This window comes from Fusarium falciforme, chromosome 6 (genome assembly GCF_026873545.1).
Source record: "Fusarium falciforme chromosome 6, complete sequence".
NCBI lineage: Eukaryota > Fungi > Ascomycota > Sordariomycetes > Hypocreales > Nectriaceae > Fusarium > Fusarium falciforme.
Window position 1 is genome coordinate 1,861,760 of NC_070549.1, and position 27,696 is coordinate 1,889,455.

The window sequence follows — 27,696 nt, forward strand, 5'->3', positions numbered from 1 at the left end:
ATTATCACTTCCTCAACCTATAAAGAAACATCCATCGCGCTTCAGGCTATGCAGGGGTTGACCTCTTCCAACCATGCGACAACCCACCATTGGTCACACCAATTCGGTCCCGAGCCTTCGGTCCCGAGAACCTGGGCGCTTATATCACCACACGAGGCAACAAGAGGACATAAGTGTGCCTCTCCCACACCATGATTGGTTATGAGCCACTACAGGAACCAGATAGGGTTGTCAGAGTCGGCAGGATTTAAGAATAAAGCACATTGGCAACGCACTCGCCTTTACTTCGTCTGATATTCCCAGCAACATAATTCACATGGCCCTTCATGCACAGAAGCCTGACGACGGTGACTCGGACGTCATCCCCATCTCTTACTTTGCCCCCAAAGACAAGATGCCGTCGCACTCTGACAGCGAAGGCCTTCAGGTCGACATGTCCAATGCCCCTGAGGTAGCACACCTCTACGGTCAGCACAAGCTGTACTACAATCCGCCGGAGTACCAGCAGCCAGAGCCAGAATCAAGTCCAGAGCAGAACCAGATTCATGTTCCGTTTGGCCTTGGCATCTGGACCTTCGGCCTCCTCATCGGTGTCTTGGCTGCTGTCGTTGTTGGCGCTGGAGTTGGTGGAGGATGTGCTGCTGCGCTGGGAAATTGCTCTAGGTAAGCTCGCGTTGCCCAGCACGTTCCAATGAATTCGCATTGATGAGTCCTCCAAGCAATAATACAGAATGCACCGAGTGTTCCGAAGCTGCCCCAGTCGAGACCATTTCATGTCCCTCCATCGAGCCCAACAGCACGTCTTCGGAGAATACTACAGACCCCTACGTCCCGAGACGAGCATCGGCCGTGGAGAGACTGGAACTCAACTGCCCCACAGACTTTCGACAAAGAACAGTCTTTAAGTCTAACAAGGGCTATGAGTTCTCTTGGTACTGTGGCGTGAACGTACCTGCAGGTGACCCTGCCAAGGGAGGCGGCGTTATGGGAGATGTAGCACCTATAATCGCCTACACTCTCGAAGACTGTCTAAATGCTTGTGCCGCCATGATTGATAGGGATGAAAATAGGGGGACGGGAGTCAAGTGCAAGAGTGTCGTCTTCGATAGACGGATGGCTGAGATGGTAGGCAGACTGGGCGCAAACTGCTTCTTGAAAAACGGCACCAAGCCGGAAGGGGGTGAGTGGGGATTTGATGACGATCTCATGGCTTATGCCGAAAGGAATGATTGAAGGGAGACTGGTTGTATAGACTTTGAGCGACATGGATTCCCCTGATACCCCTACCACACTTTGGCTTCTGTATTGAGCATACCTACACACTGTAGCTGATAGTAAACGAAGATTCGACTTCTATGTACACCATCTGCTCCCGTACCCGATACTCTCTGGGTTATAGGGAATGGCAACGACTCTCACAACCGTTGAAGACACAGCAATCGCCCACACCGCTGCCTCCGGTTTAGGTCAAATGGCCAGCATGTTATGATCCGAGGTTCCAATACCAGTAGTACGCATCGAAACCAGCTACCTTATTGGCTCAACCCGGGGAGTATCCCAATATGGAACACAACTAACATGCCATTGAGTCTGTTGGCTCTTCAACCACCTTAGCGAGCTTCCAGGGTCCCAATATCAGGCCTGGATACTTTTTCCTCGTAGGAAAATTACATAATATTGTCCTAAGTAATATTAAACATGAAGCTATAGATGCATATGCGTAGTTCGACAAGACAAATACTCGCTTCTTATCTGCTCTTCATCTTTCAACTTCAGCACAGCTCGCAGAAACCCCTCCACCATATCAACATAAAGGCCGGCAATGCGCAATGCCGAAACTCTCTAGTGTGCTCGATGGAATTCCTAAACTCTCAGCCCTGCCTGGCGATCTGAACGATACCAAGAACTGGGGCTTCACAGTTTACCGCACTTACTATGGCCCTTCCAACGACGAGAACTGGGACAAGTTGCTCACGACTGCCAAGAGGGAAGCAATGGAAGAGGCCATGAAGTGGAGTGACGACGAGTCCGGAGAGAAGCTCAAGCCCCTTTTCCGCCTCGATGCCCGCTCCGACGCATCCTTATTGAGTGGCGTGGATCGGCGTGGACTCATCCAAATGTACAATAATGGTGTAGGCGGACCGCCTATGCCTACACGCGGACCCCGCGTTTTTCTCTATACCGATGAAGAGATTCTCAATCAGGTCAGCCAGGGCACCTTCAATCTTAAGGCAGTCGACGCAGAGGAAGAGCCGAGAGAGGATATTCCTCCAGAGGAAGGTGACGAGTTCTTCGGTCAGCCGAGGTACTGGGGTTGTATGAAAATAGAGACAAGGCAGGTACTCGAGCTTTTGGGCGGATTGGAGTGGAGCCATACTGAGTGTGTTATTATGTGGACGGAAAATCAGGCGGATCTCGACGAGCAAGTCTGGGACGGATGGGATGCGGATTGAGTGCTTGTGTGAATATGCCACTGAACGAACGGATTTTCCTCATAAACACACAATTCAAGGTCAGTTGGCCGATATTAATTGCTGAAAATTCATTCATATCACTACTGAAGGTATATGGGAGGAAAGCATGTGCTAGAGCTATTGCTGCCTGAGCTTCGTAAGAGAGATATTGTTGCCCCCGAAGGAGACTCGGGGACCATGAGAGAACACTTTGATGGTAAGGGCCAGACAAGATTAGAGAATGTTGAATTAAAGTTCAAGTAGAAGTCCGAAAGTTCCTAGCATGCATAACTACGTATTCTTGAAGTGTCTGACAGCCTCCCTTTAGACATCTCGGCAACTGCTTGGGTATGACAGCTCCTTAGGGTGACGGCCACTCTCCTCCAGCTCGGGCCACCAGGACACCTGCTTAAATCTAGCATACCACTCCTTCAACAACCCCAAGCGCTCATCCTCAAACACATCAAGGGAATAACTCAGTTCCATGTATCTCGCACCACCTGCAAGTGCAGCATCCACCAACCCAGGGTGATCAAGTCCAGGCGTCAGCCATCCGCCCTTTTCCAAGCTCTCGGCTGCCCATTCTTGAGCCTTGAGAAGAGCCCGGACACAGTTCTCCTTTGCATGACGGGCCAATGCAAGGCTTCGGTCTTCATCCCGGATACCAGACCAGCTAGTCGTAACGGCTGCTGCGTTCTTGATGTAGTAGTTGGAGTCTGTGATCGACTGCAGAATGGTGGAGTGGATGTCGTTCATGAGAGCTCTCTCGAGGGGCGTGGGGCTGATCATGGGGGTTTTCTCAGGGTAGAGTTCCTCCAAGAGCAGACGAATAGAGGAACTCTCGTGAATCCAGCGTGGTTCATCCTTTCCAGTAGGATCGGTGATCCTCAAGCAAGGGCTGCTCTTGCTAGCAGGCTTCGGGTCGCTTGGATCGACATCGACAACGGCAGAACCATTGAAACGAAGAACCTTAATGCTGAGCCTGGGGTCGTTGGTTTTACCCTCGTATAGTTGAGAAGGAGAGTTGGCAAGGCCTTTCAGGAGGAGAAAGTAGACAATCTGCTTAGGGAAGAACCCCTCTAGCCATAGGAAGAGGGTGAGATTAGAGTCAGCGGTAATGGACGACATGATGCTGAAACTTGGTTTTCCTTTAAGAGCTTGACTCAAATTGAAGTTACTTATTTGTTGGGGTGATCATCTTTATACTTGCGGATGAAGGGGCTTATAAATGTCTGGGATGGTTGAAATGTCGCCGGAAGGATTGGACCCAGATCAATTCACGCCGAAAACTTTCCGAGCCGTCTTTGACAGCGTAATGGGCCAGGAGGGAGACTCCTTCGGCCATCAAGGTAGTTTCATGGCGCAAGAGAATTGACTATCATCATATATATATTAAAAGTGCCAATTGCCAAATCATCGCGGAGCTCGAATATCGGAAGAGGTTACCAATCGAGGGAGTGAGATGGGTTTGCCCGAGATCTCCTGGTGTCAGGTTAGATTGTCTATGGAACCAGGTTTTATTAACTGCTCCCGTCGACAGTGATTCTGGTGATTGTAACTATTTAGACATCTCAATTCGCTCTGTCCAACTTGTTGGTCTTCCAAAGTATACCGTAGCCTTCCGTCCTGCCAGATCCATGACAATGTTGAACAAGGTCTGTGACTCTGAATCTCCAACCTGACAGCGATTGATGGAGCCCGGAAATCCTTGCTCGTCTTTAAACAGTTCGAACAATGAAGAAGATGTGATCGTCTCCGACGCTGTCTTTTCTGTGACGAGTTGAGAAAGACGCTTTACACGGGCAAACGAATCCAAGTATGGCGGACGCTCGTCTACCCCTGGGTGGTCGAGCATGAGATGGTTCGCATGAATGATAGTCCCATCCTGGTCCAGCTCGATCTCCTCGATCCCCACACTAGTACATTCAAGTCCTATCGCTTCCTTTGGATCCGACACCAAGATATGGCCACTTCCAGCCGTCCCAGTTGCTTGCAGTTTATGCGCCGCGTCACGAGCAGAGTTTGACTCCAGGGCCGCTCTCAGTGAAAGGTGGATTGGTAGCTTCGTGGTGTCGAGGCCCCGAGCCCGGATAGCGTTGAGGGAGACTCCAACGCCAAATGTGTTGAATCCGATCTTGCCTATAACACCCCCTTCCGTGACAAAAGATATATCTGGTAGATCTGTGCCTGGCTGAGTGATATGACAGATGAAAAGATTGGGCGTTTGTTGGACCCTCCAGTCCCAATTCTGCGCCAAGAGCATGTTGCCATTCTTCTGGCGGCATGCCAAGCTAGTGCAGCCGTCGGTCTGAACAGGGATACTTGGGCTGTCTGTGAATAGACCAAAGGTGATTTCAGTTCGGACATTGAGAGCGACTATATCGATAAACTCGACTCCTGCGCCATCGGCGACGCCGCGTATTTCTTCGACATAGCGGGGGCATAGTTTCTGTAGTGGCTCGACGTACTTTTGTGCCTCGATTCGAACAGCAGGCCAGTCCATATCACAGGTGGTTTGGAAAAGCCACTTGTAAAAGTCCAGAGATCCCGCTACTTTATCGTTTGCGGCGGTGCCATGTTGATGGCCGATCTACAAGTCCCCGGTTACCGTCCGGGCTATGTTGAGGCTCTTTCCTGGATACTTACCTCATAGGGCGTACCAGAGCAATTAACTTGCAGCATCGTCGTCGTTTTTGATTTACAGAAATGGTCGTCCCAGAACTGGATGAAAACGAAAATGAACTCGGCTTGCGAGGGGACTTATACCCGACTACAGGCGCGGGGTTAGACAAACAATAGCCCCGATTCCAATTGTAGATCGACGCGCTATTACTCATAATTGGTCCATTGCCTGTTATCGCATCCTCCATAGCTGGAGTGATGCTGAAATGACCTAGTTGCCCTTTCTCAAACCCCGTCGGCCTCCAACTCTGGAGCCCGAGCCCGAGATTTGGAACTAGCGCACCTCGGCCTTCACATTTCTGCAATAGCAGGAACAATTGTCGACTCAGGCCGGGCAGGTGTCTACTAGAATTGATAAAATAGAACTCAAGGATGGGACCTTGTCGACAATACACCAAGCCACATATGCTTTACTTACGCCTTAATGCGGGGAGTGTTCCGTCGTCGGCTTCAACATCAGAGATGTTTAAGGGGGATCGCAACAAGACATCTTCCCTTGAAACAAAGCGCAAAGCCATATCAAGGCTATCCCGTCAAACGAAGATGAAACCTGCCAAAGCCCAAGTCGTTTCCCCACTGCCGCAACAAAAGCCCATTCTGAAAGTGCAGAGACATACCTGCAGCCCATATCTCTTCCCCCCTTGGACCCCTGCGCAAAGGGCGGGTGGGAACCGGGTAGATCCGCCACTAGGAAGCAATCTGTAAAGCCAATCTTGCATTTGTCGATCGTGGAGGGGCTGTCGTCTTGATCAGCATCCATGTCTATATCGGCAGTTTAGCTATATCTCATCGATCCTGCGTCGATCACTCGTGGCCCCTTTGATCCTCATCATGACGAGGCAAATGCATGATTTCGTACACTCTTTCCCTATTATACACTACAAGGTGTGATTCTTTTCAAGTTTGCTTTGCTGCAATGCGTTAATGCGGTGCTCTTTCATACACCGATAGCTGCTGAACCTCGTCGTGTATTGGTACCAATAGGATTGGGCTGCCGTAATGTGTCTCGGGGCAGCTCAGGACGCGGCCGGACTCCTTGTGCTCAGATTTCTCCTGGGAGTCTTGGAGGCTCCTTCTTACCCGGCCTTCACCATCATCAATAGCATGTGGTACAAGAAGGCTGAGCAACCTCTTCGAATGACCTTAGCACTTACGGGCTTCGCGAGTGTAATGCTCCCTCTCTTCTCTATGCTAGGCCATCCCTAACGAGAGCTAGTTGATTGCGGGTGATGTTTCGTACGGAATTGGAAACTTGCATACAGCTATCGCCTCTTGGAAGCTCCCATTCTTGGTTATGGGAGCATTCCAGCTTCTCTTAGTGCTCTACATCTGGCTACCAGATTCTCCACTGAAGGACAATTTCCTAACTGGAAAGGGGAGGTACATTTCTCTCGACAGAGTCTGAGAAAACATGATTGGAATAGAAAACAAGGTGACTACGTGCCCAAAAGCACCTCGCGCCTCAACTAGCCGCCGTTATTCCTAGGAACTAAAGTGGTGTCAAGTCCGCGAAGCCTTTACCGATTACAAGACCTACCTGCTCGTCCTCTTTGTCCTCAGTATCCACGTACCAACGGGCGGCGTCGTCGCCTTCGGGGCACAGATCGTGTCTGGTCTTGGCTTCAGCACGCTCGAGACCATGCTCCTCAGCATATCAACAGGCGCGACGCTGACCTTGTCGAGTTTCATGGTGGCAGTTCCCCAGCTGTGGTTCAAGAACAAGAGATGCCTGGCAATGGGGCTTTGCTGCATAGTCCCTGTCTTTTGCTGTTCCTTGCTACAACGTGAGTGTGCAGGGCTTGAACGATGGTTGTTTCGAGTACTTACTACTTCTAGATCTGCCTCGCGAGAACAAGGTCGGCCGACTGCTGGCGTACTACTTCTTCTACTTCTTCTGGGGCCCATACGCGACAGGTTTGTCCATTGCGACCATGATCGCTCCCAAGCTGACCTTCTTCACAGCCATCTCCCTCCCTATGGACAACGTATCCGGGCACACCAAAAAGCTAACGGTCAACGCCAGCATTTTCGTTGCATACTGCGCCGCAAATATGATAGGCACCCAAGTCTTTTCATCCACGAAGCACCCAACTATCCAACAGGGTACAATACCTTGCTGGGGCTCGAGGTTGCGGCCATCTGCTGCATCACGGCGTATACAGTGGGTTGTTTCATGGAGAACAAGCAGAGAGATCGAAAGGAGGGGACCAACGTCTCTGTAGGAGCGGACGAACAATTTGGAGACTTGACCGACTACGAAAAGAGGGGATTTAGATATCTTTATTAAACCTGAACATTGACAACGACTAGGAAATTGTTGCATGAGTCCTGCGCATTCCATGCAAAGTGGAGACGGTCAGATCGATTGTGTGGTTAGAAATAGGGAGGCGACCACGCGCGAAGGTGACAGTAGGGTGACAGTATGCACCTTATTATCCTATAAATTGAGAGATACCCTCAAGAACTTTAACCCTGAGTTTTTCATGACTCTGAAAGCTACATGTTGTTGTTGGTTTAGGCCAGCACGAACCAGGTTGAAGATTGTTGCTGTTACCCTAGGCTGCCCATCAACACCTACCTATTGTCAAGAGACCAAGAAACATCAAGTACCTATACAAAGCGATAATGCAGGCATGGGCAGTTATTGTTCAAGCCAGAGATGAGAATTAAATGTATTAGGTATCAGGCCAAGCCTCCATGCATCACGCACGCACATCACTCCTCTCGACGCTCCATCCAATCCACATATCCCAACACAACACCCATTCCTTGAACCCCCCTTATCCAGTTCCCAGCGGCCCGTTGAATCCTCGCTATCGCTAAATGCAAAAAAATAAAATAAAACGCAAGTAAACAAGCAAATAAATGCGGTATAAATGTCAAAAGTGTCGGGAAAATTTTTCTGCCAAACGCCATGCCGCTTCAATGTCCATAACCCTTGGTATCTTCAACACGACCAAAAACGCGCCAAACCAATACCTCTTTGGATCCCCGCGCTCAGTTCAGATCTTCGAACATCGCCTTCGTTTTGTTAGTTTTGCTAGATTTGTTAGGAGAGATTTTTTATCGTTGTTGCTGAAATCGTCATGGCCATATCAATCACTTCATCCTCCTCTTTGCATGCGTCTGGTCACCGCCGACAGTCACTGTCTGTAAAGAGACTCCTTAAACCTCCTCACCCAGTGCTGACGCACACGGCCCGGCATCTTGCAAAAGACCATGGCCTTGCACTCGTTGATGAGCACACTCTCGGAAATCTTGACCTGTAAATCGAGGTCTTCATCCGCAAAGTCGCGGAAGAAGACGTCGAGAGCTTCCTCCTGCCAGCGCAGACTGCTTCGCGAGCGCACTGCTTCGACGAGCTCCTCGATGACAGGTGCATGCGACAGGAGCTGGCTATCGGTCTGCGAAGGAGATGCGACACTGGGGCCATCCCGAACCGCGAGAGGTAGCATGGACGAGTTAAGCATAGTAGAGGTCAGCGCGCGGGAGCCATCGTTGGAGGAAGTCCGGCGCCGCTTCCCAGGAGACTCGGGAGCCTGGCCCAGAGGCATGTTCGAAGCTGGGGGCGACTCGAAGGTAGCGGGGGTGCTCGTCGTGGGAAGCTGGCGCTTGCGGCTCTGGGTGATGGTCTCGTCCGGCGGGGTCAGCGCGCTGGCATTAACGGTCGGTGCGCCGCGAGGAGGGATTGTAGTAGACGTTGGCCGTTGCTGGGTCGAGCCCGTCGAGGAGGTGGTCGGGGTCTGGGTCAAAACAGGCCGAGAATTGGGGCTCTCTAAGCCGGGAGGCCGGGGAGGGGGCTCGCTCTGGAGATTCAAAATCCCTGTGCCAGGCATCTCGGGATCTTCAGCGATAGGACCGTCGGTTCGTCGTCGAGGCTTCATGATACGCTTAGGAGCACCCCCCGAGCCGATTACGTCGGGGTACAGGATCTCCATGTAGTCTTCGTGATCGAAGGGTCGGCCGCGGAGCGCCCTGGACAGAGGTTCCCTCTGGTGCGAATTAGCAATGCTGTCTGGGGTCTCGCGCCTACACCTGGGATCGCTGCTCGTGTGGTTGACCGTAGCGGTGAAGCCTCGGCACTTGCGTGATCGCAGCCTCGTCCGATATCGTCAAAGGAATGTTTACCTCGATGTGTGCGGTCCACGCCTCTTCGGTGGCAGTGACTGTTCTCGTCACTGGGTTATACAAGAACTCGGCATCCTCGCGAAGGCCTCTCCATAATCGAAAACGCTTCCTAGCATTGTCGCTCTTGTTGATCAGGTGGCTCTTTGTTGGATAGGCACCGTGACTCTCCTGCAGGGCCTGGGCGGCACGCTCCCAAGCTTCAGCTTTGAAGGAAGAGTTCTCGCGAAGGCCTAGCTGGACGCTCTCGCAGAGGCTTCGGAAGAAGGTAGCTTCGTAGGCAGGAGTCCAGCTGAAGCGCGGAGCTCTTCGATCTCGGTCAACTCGGGTAGGTGCTTGGCCGTCGGGGCCGAGCACAACATCGCCGTCGTCTTCGGACATGGGAGGAGCGATTGGAGCGAAGGAGGCGTCGTATCAAGGGCGACCTAGTCGAGTCGTCTTGGGAGACTTTCGGCAGAGAGGGAACAAAAAACCAAGCCACAAAAAACAATGGATGACGAGATATGTCCCCGTGACAGGAACGAGGCTGAAGCCGAAGCGAATGCTTCTCTGGAGTCTGTCGCTCTCACTGGCACTTGGCAATGGGATTTCCCTGGATCCAATCGCCCAGTCGGGACTCGGCCGGGCGGTGAGTGGAGACCAAAAAAGAGGTCACCTGGGCTGCCGGGAATTTCATTTTGCGTCACGTGCACCCACCAGAGTCCAATCGCAGCCGTTGAAATCGGCGGTGCGTGGAATTGAAGGGGAATTTGATGGGGACCGTGAAGGAACCAACATTGTCGCTGGGGCATCGCCTCTGTAAGGCTGTCTTTTTTTTCCCTTTCTCGATGCAGAAATTCGAGGATGCATTCGATGCATTATATGCCCTTTTAGAGTTGATCCAGGACCATGGACGAGGATCTAGAGCTTCTGGAGCTTGAGGGAGCTTTATTAACTCCTGGGCCAATCTCCACGTGGTGCTGCAATCTTGACGCCAGACACGCCAAAACACCACACGCGGTGCAGGGATGATGCCACCTGCAGACCTCACCGATTGCATTGCGGTACTTTTGCAGTTGCAGTTGCACTCGTTCTTGTCGCCGAGGACTCCATCTTTTCATCTCATCAATGACGAAACGAGATGCACGCACTTGGAGAAAGAAGCTTTTTGAACGGGCGGCCCGACTGCAAACCACAGGCCCAGGCGTCTTTGACCAGTCAGTCTGCGGTGGACTTTGCTCGCAGCAGTCGCATAACCGCCGCTGCCGCTCCTCTCTCGCCTCGTTTTTTCGCCTCGTTTTTGGCCATGTTTCGTCTTGACTGTGTCAGCAATGCCAAGTCGTCTTTGTTCAAAGGGTTTCGGCACTCGAGCAGCAAACCTCTTGGCTCACAGTGCTTCATGGCGTGGTGTCGGTGAACCCATTGACAACAGCAGTCTTTGGCTGTCGCCGAGCAGGACGGACATGACCACAGCAAATGAGTCGCGGTTTGAAAGAGACGAGTTTTGGTCGGATGAGCGTTTACTCAGAATTACCCTCCAATAGCCAAGACTCGGTAAATCTTCTCGCCGATGGATCCCGTCAATGCTGGAATGGATGCCAACAGGTAGACGGATCTCTGAGATGGATCCAGGCACTCCTGGGTCTTCATCTAGCCGAGCTGCCGTATATGATTGATTATGGGGCCTTGAGTTCGCCGACGTCGGTAAACTTGAATACTTTGCAAGATGGTCTTTGGTGTTTCTGCCAGATACATTCCCAATTTCTCATGTCCATCTCAGTCGATTGCGCCTCAAGACCGCGCCTCAGGATCGCGCCGCCAACAATAAGACACTGCAAATCTGGGTATCAAGTATCTCGTAGTCAAACGGCTTGCCCTTTCAAGCTTCATCTTTTTTAACAACTCGGTCATTCGGCATCTCTCCAAGATCATCACATCCATCACTCTCCAAACGAGGTGGAGCCCCCATGCCCAATATCCATCCCGCAACCGCACAGAGCGGACAGCCCGGCCCCCGAGAGCACTCCAGATCCCTCCCCCATCTCGGCATACGAGTCTACTGACTTGGCAGCCCGTCACGAGGAAGAACCACGATGGAACTTATCTTATCTGATTGATCTATCCTGCAGGGGGTGAACCAACACACTCAATTTTCTTTTCCCGCTACCGCTGAACGAGCCCCCCCGGTTAATGGCGCGGTTTTCTGTCAAGGGACGGAGCCGGAGCGGAGCATCGGGCTAATCCCCAGGAGCCAAGGGTCCGGTGCACCCCTGGCTAACGAGTGCTAAAGTGCGGAAAGCTTATTGCCACACCGGCCGAATATGGGGGCCAAGTTGCGATTTCGCCGGTGGATGTCACTGGACGACCATGTTGATATCCCTGATCACTCAGGTTAACTTGTAGTGACAGGGGGTCCACAGGGTGAGATCTAAGAACTTTTCCACGTGTTCTACAGTAGGCAAGGTAAATGAAGCAATGGATCGTGAACGGAGCTTACAGCCCAAGACGCTTCCCTCAGATATCTGTTTTTCTCAGCGCACCACGTATTCATGAACACCGCAAGTTATCTGGAACTGACTAAGTCTGAACAAGATCTTGGCACATCAAAGTCCCAGCCAAGCGGTATTGGCAACAAGTCACGTTCATTCACATGTGCGGCTGTGTCAAGGAGTCACCGGAACCTAGAAGAACTGATCGTCCCTACTAGGCAATCCAAGAGTCAAGGGTTAGTGACAGGCACTGGCGTTTAACTAATCCGATGATCCGATTAGACGGCCCGTAATTGATCTCGGAGTTAGCTCAGCCTGGGCTCGGATCGTGGGGTTGTTGTCGTGCTTGGTATGCTTGGCTCGAGTTCATTATTGTCTAGCCAACTCCTGAGGCCTCTCGCAGGAAAGGAGGAATCTCGGGTCATGGGCAGCTATGTCAGTTGCGTTTTGCTGGAATTGAGAATTTCAAACATGTTCCGCACAACTCTTCCCTCTCTTTGGATTCATCCTGTTGCCGATGCTTGATTCTAGTAGGCCAAAGGCAAGTGCTTCTCAGGTTGAACGTTGACCGTAAAATACCAACAAAACACCTGATTCTAAGAGGCTTAGCTTTTGGAAAGGGAAAGGGTGAACTTGAACAGTCCTAGCCTGCAGGGGTTCTCGAGCCCATGTCAAACCAAACACACACACAAGTTCCCGTTTGCTAAAGCCGACGATGGTGCTAGCGGTAAGGGCGCCTTTGGCGCGATCATGATCCGATGATTCCGATGTCTATGGGTCTTTGTAATGCCAGTGCCGGCTGAAGGCGACATCGCAACTTAACGAGTTAACCAGAATGTTGCGAGCAGCAGCTCTCCCCACGCTTTTCGGAATATCGGCAACCAGAAACAGTCCAGGCTTCGTCAAAACCTTCACGATGAACCAAATTTGTGCGAGTACACGATTTATCGAATCATCGATTCTGGAATCGGCCTGTTCCTGTTGCACTGCGGCGACAGGCATATTGGGCTGGATTTCTTCGTGTAGCGTCGATCATTGAGACGACGTTTTGTATTAGTGGGGAAATCGACGATCAGTTTCGTGGCATAGCGTTTAGATGGGCAGTATTGACTTAGATCCGAGTAAAACCGAGTGAAAAGGGTCGATATATCCCTGGACGCATGCCGCAGTGACATGGTTGCTCCTCGCAAGTCCCTGGACCTTCAGCCACGGGAGCGAAAAGAGCCGGCGATGTACATGGTAAACCTGACAAACCCACGTCAGAGAGTGGGATGGAAGAATGAGATCGTGCGTTGGTTTGCGATTGCCGGCTCGGAAACCTGGTGTGCCATTTGTGGCTTTTGACCAGGCATCGGAGCATCGCGACTAAAGAGCGTGGAGGTGCATTCAAGCAAAAAATGGAGTCCGCTCATGGGCATTTCAGCTGGAACATGGATGGGGCGTATGGAAAGAAGACAGGTAGGGTTGCTTTGACCAGCCCTGGCTCGATCGGGAGCGGCGTATCCTAGGCAGGAGAAGCGAGTGTCTCGAGGGTCAGTTTTGGGCAGGCCGTATTCACTCATCTAGAATGGCAGAACCAACAGCACAGTACAACCATGTCAACTAAATAAGGTACGGCCTTGAGGGGACCTTTTTTTCTGGGGAGCAACGCCACTAGCCAGGGTGTCCTGGACGTGGCATGACAGCCGGCTCTGCGCCGAAATCGCTCACCTTGAGATGAATTGGCTTCCTGATTAGATCTTACGCATAACGGCCCCAGGATCAAACCGAGAGTCCGGGCTAAGGACGGTTTCTCGATGGAAGACAAGACAGGCTACGACCGAACTAGAAAACCAAATCTTGGGACAGAATAAAAAGGTTAGGCGATGCCAGGAGCAGCCGTCATAATGATTGGGCGAGGTGGAGTCATGATCAGATAAAAAAAATTATCTGATCATCAGATAAGATGCGCCATTGGTTTGCCAAGTCCGAAGCATTTGCTGTGTCCGCTGAGCCTAACCGCACACGACCACACCTATTCGGTCTTGAGTCCATCCAGGGCCCCTGCAGGTTCGGCTGGGGTGTTGAGGCCCTGGTCGCGACTTTTCCGTCCGTCGAGTCGCCTGCTGATGGTTTGCCTCAGCACCTGCCCATGAGAGCCCAGGCGCACCCACCGCAGCGGGGTCATTTTGGGAAAGTACCCCGACTCGAGCTGTCTCTGTGTCCCCCATGTCACCCGAGGCCGGCCAGATCGGCTGCCCCCATGTGCAGATTTTTGGACCGAGTCAAAACGGATTCAAATGTCTTGGGACCTTTGAGAGGCCCAGAGTGCGTAGACGAGGTGCTGTACCGGGTACCTCGGCTCGGTGAGGGACGGAGCAGGTGTTGCTTGGTATTATCTTGGCTGTCCGTTCTGGTACAAGCTCGACACACCTGTGCGCCCAACTGGACTTGAGTACTTTTCGTCGATAGCCTGATAAGCTCCGAAAAAAGCTCCATGTTCGTTCATGGCCGGTTCATGAACCAGGATTCGCAGCTGCAGAGACGTTCAGCCGCGTGGGATGACATGGAGATCCACGCCCAAGCCCACGGCAAGCCCAGCGCGTGGGTTTACCGGACGGACCTGCCATCCATCTGATCCATGCCACACCTTAAACCTTGCAGGCAGGTGCGATTTCCGCTTCCAAGCAGCTGAGATGGGAGAAGGGCAGGCACGCTAATTCTCATTCTCTCGTACCTTCCCTTGGCTAACCCACCTTCTTCTCAACCCTGGCTCGCCTTACCGTCTGCTAAAGAGTAGTGCCACTCCCACTCCCTGCAGTCAACCCTGCTTTTCTTCTTGACTACCTATATTAAGAGACTCACGGCCGTGCCATCTGATTATCGCTCTCCCGGTTCTTTCTTGGTCTTTACTCTCGACAAGTCTCATCTGGATCGCACACAACACCCGTTCGCTCTGTTGTGCAAACGCGACCAGCCCGTCAAGTCACAAAAACTGCTACTCAGCAATCGACAAGAACACCCGAGAAAGCCGCCAAGGTCGACCGCCGCGGGGTCCCAGCAACCATGGGTATCAATCCCTTTAAGAAGAGCAAGCCGGACGAGGATGCCGCCGAGGGACCGACTCCGGCGCCCCAACCCGCCGTCGACAGCAACAACAAGGAGATGGGCGTCGAGGGCAAGGTTCACGATGACGACCATGAGCTTCCCGAGGTTACCAGCACCTACCAAGCTGGTGTGCGAAACATTGAGGCCATGACCACGGTATGGACCAAGAAGGATATGTGCTTGGCCTATGGCAAGTGAGTATCAACATCTGGGGCATCTGCAACAGTGGTGGGAATGCTCCGTCCTGAACACAGCAACTGACAAGTCGCCTAGTATCTGGTTCATCTACTTCATCCTGTCTATCCAGGAGGTTGTCGTCCGAAGTCTTAACCCCTTCGTCGTCAGTGACTTTGCAGCACATTCACTCACTGCTGTTGTTGGTATTATTTCCAGCTTGTTTTCCGGTCTGGCCAAGATTGTCTTTGCCAAGTTGATGGATACCTGGGGACGCCCCCAGACTCTTCTCATCACTATGCTTCTCTGGACTGTTGGCTTCATCATGATGGCCGCCTGCAAGAATGTCGAAACATATGCCGCCGCTCAGGTCTTTTACCTCACTGGGTATGCAACTAATCTCCCCATGACGCTTCCAGTAACTGACAACCATCTACAGCGCCCAGGGCGTGAGCTACTGTATCACCGTCTTCATTTCTGATACATCGTCTCTCCTTAACCGTCCCCTGATGCTTACATTCGCCACCTCCCCGTACATTGTCACTACTTGGATTGGTGGCCCTATGGCCGACTCGATTATCAGCGGCATCGGGTGGAGATGGGGTCTTGGGCTCTGGGCCATCGTCATTCCTATCGTCGTCAGCCCGCTTTCCATCATCTTCCTCTACAACCAGAACAAGGCCAAGAAGATGGGACTGTACCATCCTCACCAGGTCGATGTCTCCATCAAGGGCATCTACAGTTGGTGCAGGGATGTTGATTTGGTCGGCATCATCATGCTTATCGGTGGCATGGCTCTGTTCCTCCTGCCCATGTCTATTTACTCCCGCCAGGCTGATGGTTGGAGGTCGCCCATGATTATTTGCATGATCATCTTCGGTGGCCTTCTTCTCATCGCCTTTGTCATCTGGGAGAGGTTCTTTGCTCCAGTCACCTTTATCCCGTACAAGCTCCTCTCGGATCGAACCGTTTTCTTCGCCGGTCTTATGTTCACTTTCGTCTTCTGGAACTCGGCTATCTGGGGCAGCTACTTCACCTCTATGCTGATGATCACCTGGAACACCGGTGTCACCAAGGCTACCTACATCAGCAACATCTACCGAGTCGGCTCTTGCTTCACCGCCATCATCCTGGCTTACTTCATGCGTGTCACTGGCCGCTTCAAGTGGGTTAACCTCTACTACTCTCTCCCGCTTATGCTCCTCGGTGTCGGCCTCATGATCCACTTCCGTCAGCCCGATCAAGATATTGGTTACGTTATCATGACCCAGATCTTCGTTGCCTTCGCTGGTGGACCCATCGTGGTTGCTGGCGAAATGGCCATGATGGCCCCCTCCGACCATCAGCATGTTGCCGTCATGATCGCTATTCTGGATCTGTTCGGCAGCGTCGGTACCGCTGTCGGGTCTACTGTCTCCGCCGCCATCTGGACCGGAACCTTCAAGGATCGCCTGTATGCTCGCCTTCCCGAGGGTGCTGATGTTGAGAACATTTACGGCAGCATCTACAGCCAGTTGGCTTACAAATGGGGCACTCCTATCCGCTATGGTATTGGCCTTGCATATGGTGACACCCAAAAGTACATGCTTATCACTAGTGTGTGCATCTTGGCCCTCGGATGGTTCTGCGTTTTTGCTTGGAGAGATATCAAGGTCACCAACATCAAGCAGGTCCGCGGAAACGTCGCTTAAAAGGCGGCAGCGGCATTCGCTTCTTGTCTACTTGCATCTGGAGGACGGGCAAGGGGTTGCTGGCTTCAACACACCATTTAATAAATCTTTTCAAATATTCAAGCATGTATCTAGCAGAGGACCTGGGCAGTGTCCTCTGGACTCGCTCACTAATGCACCTCTACACATCTTGAAAAGGCTCAAAGGGGCTTTGGGAATGGCTCGGCGCTGGCCACACGAAGAAACGAAGTACTCGACCATGTCCTCTGTATATACTCTTTTGAATAAAGGCATCGAACTGGAACCAGGTGTCCAAATTTGATCTTCATTTCTGCACGTTCGAAACACGCCCTAAGTTTGCAGTCACTTTCCCTGTGAACTGGAATAGCCTTGAAGTCTCGCTGAAGAAAAAGGCGGATGTCTAAAACTTTCAAAATACGGAGGTTGCCACTGGAAGCCCGGAAGCTTATTCGAGATCGGCTTGTATGTGATCTTTGAGGACAATTGTTCAAAGAGAACGCATTGGGGGTTTCCCGCGAGTGCTGAAAGCTTGTGTTCCTTCAAGCTTGGAAGCTGTGTGAATGAGTTACGCTCTATTCCAATTTGAAGGCCTCAAAGATGGCTAACTCATGCCTCAAGGTTATTCGTTGATAGTTTTGAGTAGCTCTTGAATTTATTTACACATTTTGACTCATATTGTCTTGCTTCTTTTCTTCAAAGTTTAGCATCCAACAGGTAGAGCACCGACATCGGTAGGCGTCTTGAAGAGGTCAACTTCAGCAGCTCGGCGTCGGGTAAGACCTGCAATAGGCTGGCCATTGCCCTTGTTCCACTTAGGCAACTCCTCGCTGGCGACGGTGTTGGCATCTTCTCCGTCGTTGAGGCGGCGGATGAGAGTAGAATCTCCAGAGGCACCGCAGCCGACATTGAAGGCCCAGCTGACCAGGGCTCCGTACTGGTTCGCGTTGAGGACGACCGCGGAGGTGGTGTCAAGGGTGATGCACTGCTGAGCGACCTGAAAAGAAAGTCAGTGTCTGTTGAGGGCAATTGGTTCGGTAGGGCACGACCCACCTTGATGTCGTCCTGGAGGAGCTTCTGTCCATCGGCTTCAGACAGGGGGATGGGATAGGGAATCTCGGAGCAGCCCGACTGCTTGCAGAGATGTCCATAGCCTACAGTAGGGTTTCCGGTGGCATCGATATCTGAGTGCATAGTTAGAGCAGCTCTTGAGCTACAAGAAATGATAGTGAAGCATACAAATATCTGCTCGGAAGCCCTCAAATTCCTCGACGAGGCTCAGGGTGGCTTGGTTCACAGGTGGGCCAATGCAGGCGGCTCGAACGCCGGCCAGGGCGCTGAGGGAGTACAAGACAGCAAAGGAAGAGGGAATTTGAACCATGATGGCGGCAGTGAATGGGAGAGTTAAAGAAGAGTGTCTATGATGATGGTGAGATGCGTGAAGCCTGGGGCAATTGAGCTAAACAACAGGAGTGGCCCCCTAGTTCTTATAGTTGGATCTTGACACGACTCCTGACCCTCTTCCCCAGACACTACGTCAGATTCATTTTCTCAAGGTAAGACACCCTCGGCGATGTCCTGCAGAAATGCCTATTACAGGATCACAGCTGAATCTCAAGAATGCTCAACCCCTGCTGATCGACAAGTGGAACCCCGTCCAAACACCCGTCGATCCCTTCCTTCCCGTCAGGGGGAGAATCCAGTATTCCGATAGACGACTTGACAAATCTGGCCCGATGCGCATTTTACTTGACGCTGCAGATGAAACGAGCTGATAGGATCCCTGACCTGGACCACACGTGTGTTTCTCATTGGCCACCTTTGGAAGGTCAAGAACGAGACATGAGCTGATGGTTGAAGATCAAGTAGATCATCACCTTTAAAACTCTACCGAAAAAAAGAACGCATAGTTGGCGAGGCAGAATTGCACGTTTTGCCTCTGCAGAATTTGATTGCATCTTTGCAAGGTTCAACCCTGGACAGTTTTATCCCTGGATCAAACAGTAGATCCACTCATAGCCGATTGAAACTCGTCGATCGCAAGGCGATTATGATGTCAGGCTTGGAATTGTCTCAGACATTCTTCCAGGAAGTATGGGACAAAGGTAATAATCAACGGGCGTCTATTCTTCCGTGATGACAGCCGTCAAAGGATTTGGCGCATAGTTGGCGAGCCCTGTAAATATGTTGAGCCTCGCGCAACTTACGTGTTCCTCATCTATCTGGAGCCCTTGAAACGGAAGAGGATGCTGGTGTCCATGCTGGTGGCGAAACGTTGAGCCGTATTATGGCTTCAGAACGAGCAAAGCTTTGGGAGCTCATAGGAAAATCATGCTCAGCCACTTGACTGATCAGCATCATGTTTCACGTATTCATCGTATTCAAAAACTAGACCAACACATACCCCAAGTCATGAATCCCATAGATTTTTAACTGCCACTGTTTCCGCCCACCTATTCAAGCCGTCGTCCGAGAAGGATGGTTCTCCAACTGGCTTCAGTTAAGTACAAATTCAAAAAAAAAACACCGTATTTCCAATGCCAACGCCCAAAATGGCGGGTATCAAGTCATTCCAGTATCAAAAGACCACACCCAATACTAGAGGAAAAGCCGGAAATCATTGCAAGCGTGCATCATGTCTATACCCATGCAAGCCAGACCCAAGTGCAACAAAAAGAAGACAAAAAGAAGGGAAGGGGGAAGAAAAGAGGAGGAGAAGAGTACACCAAGCGAATGACTATTGTGAGCTTTCAATGAAATCCAGGTTTAAGCTTCGCCAATCCCATAATTGAGAAAAGTCTCCAAGTTCGGCATCTGTGATGTTCTCGAGTCCGTAGTTCATTTCCAGCATTGGTGGATGGAATTCGGCAAAAGACGCTTGGGGTACCATGCCGCCGGATGTCGGAGGCAGCATGCCAGCCATATTAGGGTCTGCCTGTGGCATTCCATGGATACCGCCTCCCTCAATAACGGCATCGATACCAGCGCTCGGAGAGGGTATTTGATTCGGCAGTACGCTGCCATCGTATACAAGAGGTGGTCTCATATAGACTTCAGTTGGTGCGGGGCCGGCTGTTTGAACAAGTCCGGGCTGGTCGCTGTGGTCATAGTACGAGTAGCTGCTTTGGGGAGTTGAACCAGCTCCCACGCTTTCCGGGCTTGCCCAGTTGCTTGGCGAGCTGTGCTGTGACTCGAAGCCCTGAGAGTGCGAGTGGCTGCCGGGTGACGGATGGTTCACACCCTCGTTGCCCATGAGGCTAGGAGGTGATGGTTCAGCCACGGGGGCTACCCGCTGCTTCTTCCGGTAGTTGTCACGCACAGGCGCGGACCGTCGTGGCATTCTTTGCACCATCTTGACAAGGATGTCATGGGATGTCTTTGCCGTGCTTGATATCGCCTTGATGCGTTTAAGGAGTCTCACTGAGTTGTCCACAGCATCGATGATCTCGTCCCTTCTTGGGATAGTATGGTCCTGGTCCTTGATAATAGCGGTAGAAAGAACGGCTGCCGTGTCAAAGAGGGAAAAGATGATGAAGTGAAATCTGCCGTCTCGGTGTGAGACATGATCAACCCATCTGGTAGTCGTGTCAAGGTTTTTGAGAGAGTAGTGAACCGCATCCGCTCGAACCTCCAGGAGATCCTTCGAGGTCGACTTGGTGTACGTTTGTGCCATGAAGGACCGCATGGGGTTGAGGATCATGAGGTATGCCATGGTATGGATGTAGAACCGGTGAAAGGTGATCCAGGTGTGCTTGTAATCCTTGGATGTGTCTGGGTGGTCGACATCGTACACTGCAGGGAAAGCACGAATCCAATCCTCGAGCATTCGCTTGTACTCTTGAACCTCGCTTGTCGTGTTGATGTTTTTGGGTGCAGTCCATCGCTGCGCGAGCTGGGTGACCAACTCTGATTGCAACTTCATGTGAAGCAGTGGCGATGGTGACAAGTTTTCTAGGGTGAGACTTGGCGGTTCAACGTCGATGTCTGTATGATCAATAATTGTCGGTCGACCCAGGCCAGAAGCAAATTGCCTGTCGTTTCGTCAGCATCCTCCAAGATGGCGGCCGAGAGCATTTCAACATACCAGTCCCAACAATCTAGAACACACCACACTCTACGGCGCATCTCGCGTTCAAACTCGGACAAACCCTCAGCAATAGCAACTCGATGAAGGCCTTGACATGTCATGTTAATCAATGTGACTTGTCACAGCAGGGGTAGGTCAGCTTACCTAGCTCGTGCGCCTCCCGAACAGCTGCACCAATGACGTGCCAGGCTTCGACGAATCTCGCTTCGCTCTTGTACCAGTAGATCGAGTGAAGCATCCACTGAACGTTGAGCAGATGACAGTGGCCAACGGGAACCACTCTACCGAGATCTGTGCCGGCTTTGTGATACTCCTTGGTTAGTGTGTCGGCAGCCTCGGCCAGCTCAACCTCGACGATGGGTTTCATCTCGACGTCCAGATGCTGCGTGGCGCAAGCGCAGACCATGACCAAGAGGATGGTCCATTGCAGTGAGACAGTTTGGTTGCTGTTTCTCCGTTCCCACCACTTCTGATACTCCTGCAGAAAGATGGGCGGATAGATGATGTAGTAATGGTAGTTGACATTGTTAAAGAAGCTCTGAACAAGGGCATCTGTGTGACATGTTAGTTTGCAAGCGCCGCGTCATCCATGGAGGATCAGTAGCGACTCACCCATCTGGGGACGAGAGGGGAGAACATCAAGAGCATGCTTCAGCTGAGGGCAAGTGTCGGGGTGAACCCAGGTCAATTCGCCCATTGGTTTCTTCTTGGAGAAAGCATCAGTTCTCTATTCCTCGACGAGGGTTAAAAACTTGCCTTGGAGGCGATGGTGAGTGACTCAAACAGGGGCCCAGCGGCGTAGCCCATGGCCTCGAGTCCGAGGTCGTCGTCGTCGCCCCCGGCAGGCTCATCAGGCTCAGGCTCGCCGTCATCGTCACGGCTACGAGAGCGCTTCTTGTCGCTGCCCGAAGTTAAGCTGTCTGAAGGCGAGCTGGCCGAGTTGGGTTGGACGAAGCGGCATTTGTCGGCGACTTTGCGCTTCTGGCAGTGGTTGCAGGGCCATTCGCGATTGCACTGCGGGGAGTAAGCAACTGTCTCCAGAGCCTGATGGAGCAGTCAGGGGCAGCGCAGCTTCCCGCAACGCGCAGAGACAGGGCATGCGACATACCTTCTGCTTCCTGCGATGGCATTCAGCGCAGGCAGAGCGATACTGACCAGTGTGCGTGCTGTTCTCCTCCATGTTGTGGTGGAGTTGATGTGTGGAGAACGACAGGGAGCGACGCGAGGGGTCAAGGATGGGGGGTTCAGGAAAAACTTTGACGCGCCCGTCGGGTCCTAGTTCCGATCCGGTGCCCGCCCAGGTCGGTCGAGAACAATCAGAGCTTGGCTGAAACAGGGCTTGACCTGAATGGGCAATATGTGTCTCATATGGATGTTGAGACGATGGCAACTCTAATCATGCACGAGCGTTGTCAAAAGGGATGTGCCTTGCAGGGATCGGGAGCTGAAGGGTTCAAAAAGGTTATCTTGTTGGAGTTGAGGCTAATTACCCCTCAGCATCTCATCTCAGCTATAGAACAATATGAAAAGTGGGTAAGGAAAGCAGAGGGGCAGGCACTCGATCTAGACAGTAGTAATTCACTTCAGGGATCTCACACAGTAAAGAAGTGCATTCATCCCAACCAAACAAGACTTTTATTTTTACAAAACCAACTGCTGCCAAACCACCCTCCTTGTCAAGTCACCCCCATCCTGTCAAGTCCCCTCCTGCCAAATGACCACCCAAACCACCTCCTCCCAAAACGCCCCCTCCTGACAAACCACCCCCTGCCAACAAGACTCTAACTAGTAGTCATCTTTCATCAAATCGACTCTCGAACTCAGACAAGTTCACCAAGGGATACTGGTAGAAGGAGTACGGCATTGGTTGGCCCGTGTACGGGTCGGACTGGGATTGGATCTGAATGCCGTAGCAAGGCTGTGCTAACATACTTTCAGGCATCAGCCACGGGACTTGGTCAAACCCCTGACACTGCCACTCAAGGCCTTGGTGAGCGGCGTAATCGAACTGGCAGGGCGTGGGATACCCATTGGTTGCCATCGACGGATACATTGGGTCTCCATACTTGCTCATAAAATCATTCGAAAGCGCATTCTGGTATCCCTTAGGACGGTATTTGGCCTGGACAAAGTCCCGACGGTCTTTTCTCAAGTGATATATGACATCACATCCTCCACAACCATCCACACTGATGATCACCCGAGCTGGACCAGGTTCGCCGGAAATGTATCGGCTAGTGGCCACCAACGGATATTCAATCCATGGCCCAGGGACTCGAAGCGGGATCCCCTCGTGGTTCTGAAATAGTTCTGGATATTTACAACCATACTTGGGCTGGGCAGGAGCTGCAAGGGCTTGTCGGCGCACCTCCACAGCTGATACACGCCGGACGGGGTTGGTCTCTTCGAGCTCTGTGAGGGAGTAATACGACGCACAGTCGTTAAATCCGTTCCCCTCGTAGTCTGGGCAACGCAGACCGGGGAGTGATGAGAGAGACATTGGCTCTGTCGTGTGTGTGCTATCCGATTCGGATGCGTTCATCCTGTCAGTGGAGAGTGACATGAGCAATAGCCAGGGTCTCGTAATCGAGACAATAATACGTGAGTACTGTCAGAAGAAGCAGCTAATCGTTGTCGAGTCGCAGTGAGCTAGAGCTCATCTAACAGCTTCAAAAATATCCAAGTGATCTCAGGACAATTACGAAATAGTGAAGTCGGAAAGCGGTATCGTCGATATTCTTCAGGGAAGAGTCTACGCAATGCTATACACGAAAAGTCCATAACTATCTGGGCAAGCAATGCTGGGGAGTGCGGGGTGGTCGGAAGTCGTGTGGGAAAAGCGCCCTTCAAAGGCGAGGAATCGGCGCTTTGTTCAGGGCCACTGTGCTGCTGAATGAAGCGTGAGGTTGAGTCTCTGAAGAGATAGCTGATAACCAACCTTGATGAAGGCCTCTGGAGATGCCGCTGATGAGTACCGTTGATGAAGGCCGTAGATTGGGCTCCAAAAGCGATGCGAGAATCGTGTGAAGATGTAGGAAGGAAGAGAAGTGTCGCAAGAAGGCCACGGAGGAATAAGTAGAGAAGGATAGCCGCAGTGAATGAAGGTGCTGCCGCTAACCCGAAGCTGATGAAGGTCAGCAAGGAGGACTCTGGAAGCGATGAAGGAATCGTCGTTGATGTAGGAGGAAGAAGAAGAAGAAGAAGAAGAAGAAGTAGAAGAAGGAGGAGGAGGGGGAGAAGAAGAAGTGGAGAAGAATAGCTGCGGTGAATGACGAAGAGCAATGCCGAAGAGGAGGCCGAAGGGTAGACAATGTTTTATCGTGAGAGTCGTGATAGAGGAATGGTCTTATCAGTCTTGAAGTGAATGAAGACGAGCAATTCCGCGTAAGATAAGCGTGATTGATGCTTCAGGGCCGAGGTATGAGTGATATCAAGAAGAACAGGGCAGGCAGTTCTATTAAAAGGAGGTGTGAGTGATGCTCGGGAGCCGAAGTATGAACGATACTAAGAAGGGCAAGGTGAGTAGTTCCGTTAAGAGAGAGGCTAATCAATGCCATAGAAGAGCTAATAGTAGCAAGTCGAGGTGAGCAAGACGAGCAGTTTCGTCAAGAGTAAGCGTGATCGATGCTGCAGAGCCGAAGTATGGGCGATACTATGAAGAGCAAGGCGAGCAGTTCTTTGAGTAGAAAGGTTAAGCAATGCTATAGAATAGCAGAGAATAGGAGGTTCGAAAAGGGCAACTCTAGAGTTGATGGTATGCAAAGTCCAGAGAAAGAGTGTGTGTGTGAAGAGTGAAGAACCGAGAGGGAGCCTAAAGGGGAGGGGGGGCCATTGTAAGGAAATCCTGGGACTCAGGATCAAAGAGAACCTTGTTGACTAAGATATTCTTCCCGGCTTAAACCAAAGTTCATCTTGACGTTCTATTGAAGTTGAGAGCTGTTTTGAGGATTAACAAATGCTGAGATGTCGTTCTAACCCCTTTGTATGCAGTTTCGATGAAAAGGAGGGCGAGAACACTCAAGATTCCCATGCAATACCATAAACTCACTGAAATCATCTCTTCTTGGCACTGTATAAATGGAAAACAAAAAAGAACATTATCGCATTAACTCGTGCTGAGTGAGAGGATCCAGGGTAATGTGAAAGGAGGAAAGAACAGAACCAGCATTGCCAGCGTCCATTACACTTGGTAACTTGGCACTGATATTGAACAAACTAAGACTCAGGGCCTGACCAAAGACTTCTGCAGGGTTCTGGATGAAGTACCGCTACATGGCGATTCCTGGGGGGTAACAAAGTGACATGTCATATGGGAGACCAGAGACCAAGGAGGGAAGAGGGAAACTGGCAAGCCAACGTTTCAGGTAGAGCAGCCTCAATATAGTTTCCCTTTGGCTTTGTTCATCGGTTTTGCGAGTGCACCGAGCCAGTGGGCATAGTCATAACACGCCAGGGCTTTCTATGAGACCAAGTGCAGTCAGCCAGCGAGGGCGAGGGGAGGATTTTACGTCTTCACACGTGATCAAGTTTGAGTTTCAGGTGCAGATATCGTTTTAGAGTCACTTCCGTGTTGATTCCTTTGTGTTTCCTCCAATATTGAACCAATTTTAGAAAAAGTAGGGTACATGAGGTAGCGGTCTTGTGAGGCACAGCCAGGCTGAACGGAGACAAGTCAACATATCTTATCATCAAGTTCAAAACAAAATATGAGTCATAAAAGAACATCAAAGAACATTAAAGTACATCTTTTAATCATCCTGGTCTCTCTCTCTCTTCTCCTCCGCAATCGGCGCAGGTGTCGTCATATCCGGGCGCAACGAGTACCGCCTGTTAGAAGGCGACATGGATAAGATACTTCTCGGCCTCTCAATCTCTGGGGGAGGGTACTGCGGCATTTCGGGGTTATTACCCGTCTCTAGCCAGGTGCTGACGCGCTGGTACATGTTTTCGACAATCTGGATTTCTTCCTGGATATTGAGGGGACAGTCCGCCAGACAGAACTCTCGCTCGCGCTGCTCGATGTACTCTCGGACTTTTTTCCATTCATCCTTCCTGGTCTTGAGCTTTGTGGGTAGCCCAGACCCTTTGAGGTATGTCAGGAGACCTGCGATGATGGTGTTGATTGCCCCGAATGCTGTGACTGCCTTGTGGGAGCCATTGGCAGCTCCGAGAGCAGTAAGCGTGGCGGCGACTATGATTTGAGCCGCAAGACAGGTGCTAATAAGGATCCTGAAGCCCTTGTGTCGAAAGGAGGCTTTCTGTTCGTTGCGAACAACACGAGTGTAGATGCCAATATTCGGCGCGGAACGGACCGAGTGGCCGTTGGCCCGCAATGCCGGGACCGTATCGATACCGGTGAGAGATCGGAAGAGGAGAAGCTTATCGCCAGAGGGGACAAGAGCTGCAACGTCGGTAGTGGCGACAGAGAAGGATCTGTTAATGCGTGGACTTTCAGGTGCGACATTGCCAGGGTTGGGAACTGGAGGAGGATAACCCTGCTCCTCCCGGTCGTATACAGAGATCACTTTTCGCAGAAAATCCACAACCGATCTCTGGGTAGGCATCTTGGTGACAGTGAGACGTGCAGGAAGCAAGAGAAGGGCGGGCACAGGGAACTGACACGCTTGGCTGTCTGAGTCTGCTGCATCATACTCTTTAATACCACTATCTAAACCACTCCTCTGAACCGATCTCATCTTGCAGAAGTCAAATGTGTCTCATCACGACCCTACAAACCATGCCCAAAATAAAGAGGGATCGCCCGTGTTTGACCTCAGCTGTCTTACGGCGGTGAACTGTTGTCCGCAACGGGGCCGCGATCGACATTGCAGCGAGATCTATTGTCATTAGCTTCGATTGATTGGACGTCCTTGAATGTAAAGTGAAACATCCCCCACTCGGAAACTAACCGGGCCGTCACCCGTAGCCAACGCCACGGGATGCCAACCCCTGTTCATGTGTGAGAGAAGAGATATGTTCGATGGTGTTCTGAAAGACAGTGTAGGGAGGATATCCTCGGATTGGTGATCTTGGAGGTTCACATGTCTGTCCGTTCTTGCTCTCTTCAACACACATTCCAGAACTGCTCGTCCCATAGCCTATGGCGCCGTTCTAACGATCAGACCTACCCGTCGATGGCCTTTGAGCAAATGTCTCTGCGGCCGCCATTCTAATTACGTCCTAGATCCCATGGGGATGTGGATGCTTCTGTTCAGCCAGCCAGCCACATTGCCGATCCTCACCTCCTCCCTGCATCACTTGATGAGCTTCTGTCTCAGTGACGTAGCCTAACCTCGATATGGGAAATCCGGGGGCCAGCCGGAGTCAAGCTTTTTTAGCCTCGGGGATGTGAACGGTTTTAGGGTGGTGCCCCTTTTCTCTAGATTAGAAATCATTATTGTTTAGCTTGTCCGGGGAGATCGTTGATTGCCTCGATTGGGACGCCACGGTTGACGCCTCAGTGAGCCTTTGGTCCGTATTTGTCTTAAACTGATAGCCCCATGACTCGTCCCAAGCCTGTGGCGTCACTACTCTCGCCCGGCAGAGCCAAATGTCTCGGACACGCCGTGGTTGCCGCGGCTGGGACTTTCCTAGCTGCGCCTTCGTCAGCACGCAGCATGAAGTGAGGAATGCTGGCTCCGATGGTGTTTGTCAGGACTGGTACAGAAGCACTGGAGATGAACAAGGCTCATGAGCCAGGTTTCCAACTGCTGGATGTTACTATATAGGGCTATTTCTCCAAGTTCGTCCACAATGCTTTTGGACCTCCGAACGAGGGAGTTTCCAAGCTACCGAGCCGGCGGCTCTCCGTGAATGAACCCAGAGCCGGGAGGCCCTGTGAGTTAGGGTCCTTACTCTTCAACCGGAAAAACGGGGCCTTTTTTCTTGTCATCTCCGTTGTGTTCTAGACTGTCGTTAGCACAACGTAGATC

The 27,696-nt window shown here is 51.6% G+C and overlaps 10 protein-coding genes across 10 annotated transcripts; 4 read left to right on the plus strand and 6 right to left on the minus strand.

Moving 5' to 3' along the window:
* Positions 1-316: 316 nt before the first annotated feature.
* NCS54_00812800 (Hypothetical protein) lies at positions 317-1,233 on the plus strand (the record flags this gene model as incomplete). Its single annotated transcript, XM_053153526.1, has 2 exons — positions 317-663; positions 720-1,233. 2 exons carry the CDS (start codon positions 317-319, stop codon positions 1,231-1,233), a joined length of 861 nt encoding a protein of 286 aa, XP_053009501.1.
* Positions 1,234-1,829: 596 nt separating this feature from the next.
* Positions 1,830-2,453, plus strand: NCS54_00812900 (Hypothetical protein; the record flags this gene model as incomplete). The annotated part of the gene is made up of 1 exon (XM_053153527.1): positions 1,830-2,453. One exon carries the CDS (start codon positions 1,830-1,832, stop codon positions 2,451-2,453), a length of 624 nt encoding a protein of 207 aa, XP_053009502.1.
* A 324-nt stretch (positions 2,454-2,777) lies between these two features.
* NCS54_00813000 (Hypothetical protein) lies at positions 2,778-3,581 on the minus strand (the record flags this gene model as incomplete). The annotated part of the gene is made up of 1 exon (XM_053153528.1): positions 2,778-3,581. The coding sequence occupies one exon, from the start codon at positions 3,579-3,581 to the stop codon at positions 2,778-2,780; it is 804 nt and encodes a 267-aa protein (XP_053009503.1).
* Positions 3,582-4,011: 430 nt separating this feature from the next.
* Positions 4,012-5,135, minus strand: NCS54_00813100 (Hypothetical protein; the record flags this gene model as incomplete). Its single annotated transcript, XM_053153529.1, has 2 exons — positions 4,012-5,043; positions 5,100-5,135. 2 exons carry the CDS (start codon positions 5,133-5,135, stop codon positions 4,012-4,014), a joined length of 1,068 nt encoding a protein of 355 aa, XP_053009504.1.
* A 999-nt stretch (positions 5,136-6,134) lies between these two features.
* NCS54_00813200 (Hypothetical protein) lies at positions 6,135-7,422 on the plus strand (the record flags this gene model as incomplete). The annotated part of the gene is made up of 5 exons (XM_053153530.1): positions 6,135-6,302; positions 6,352-6,534; positions 6,622-6,919; positions 6,972-7,120; positions 7,159-7,422. The coding sequence occupies 5 exons, from the start codon at positions 6,135-6,137 to the stop codon at positions 7,420-7,422; spliced, it is 1,062 nt and encodes a 353-aa protein (XP_053009505.1).
* An 856-nt stretch (positions 7,423-8,278) lies between these two features.
* On the minus strand, positions 8,279-9,641 carry NCS54_00813300 (Myb-DNA-bind-3 domain-containing protein; the record flags this gene model as incomplete). The annotated part of the gene is made up of 2 exons (XM_053153531.1): positions 8,279-9,127; positions 9,264-9,641. 2 exons carry the CDS (start codon positions 9,639-9,641, stop codon positions 8,279-8,281), a joined length of 1,227 nt encoding a protein of 408 aa, XP_053009506.1.
* A 5,132-nt stretch (positions 9,642-14,773) lies between these two features.
* Positions 14,774-16,680, plus strand: NCS54_00813400 (MFS domain-containing protein; the record flags this gene model as incomplete). Its single annotated transcript, XM_053153532.1, has 3 exons — positions 14,774-15,009; positions 15,089-15,376; positions 15,429-16,680. The coding sequence occupies 3 exons, from the start codon at positions 14,774-14,776 to the stop codon at positions 16,678-16,680; spliced, it is 1,776 nt and encodes a 591-aa protein (XP_053009507.1).
* Positions 16,681-17,380: 700 nt separating this feature from the next.
* On the minus strand, positions 17,381-18,058 carry NCS54_00813500 (Lysozyme; the record flags this gene model as incomplete). The annotated part of the gene is made up of 3 exons (XM_053153533.1): positions 17,381-17,674; positions 17,731-17,861; positions 17,917-18,058. 3 exons carry the CDS (start codon positions 18,056-18,058, stop codon positions 17,381-17,383), a joined length of 567 nt encoding a protein of 188 aa, XP_053009508.1.
* Positions 18,059-19,414: 1,356 nt separating this feature from the next.
* On the minus strand, positions 19,415-21,944 carry NCS54_00813600 (Zn(2)-C6 fungal-type domain-containing protein; the record flags this gene model as incomplete). The annotated part of the gene is made up of 6 exons (XM_053153534.1): positions 19,415-20,708; positions 20,762-20,852; positions 20,909-21,316; positions 21,377-21,470; positions 21,521-21,808; positions 21,873-21,944. The coding sequence occupies 6 exons, from the start codon at positions 21,942-21,944 to the stop codon at positions 19,415-19,417; spliced, it is 2,247 nt and encodes a 748-aa protein (XP_053009509.1).
* Positions 21,945-25,512: 3,568 nt separating this feature from the next.
* On the minus strand, positions 25,513-26,328 carry NCS54_00813700 (SLATT-fungal domain-containing protein; the record flags this gene model as incomplete). The annotated part of the gene is made up of 1 exon (XM_053153535.1): positions 25,513-26,328. One exon carries the CDS (start codon positions 26,326-26,328, stop codon positions 25,513-25,515), a length of 816 nt encoding a protein of 271 aa, XP_053009510.1.
* Positions 26,329-27,696: the final 1,368 nt, after the last annotated feature.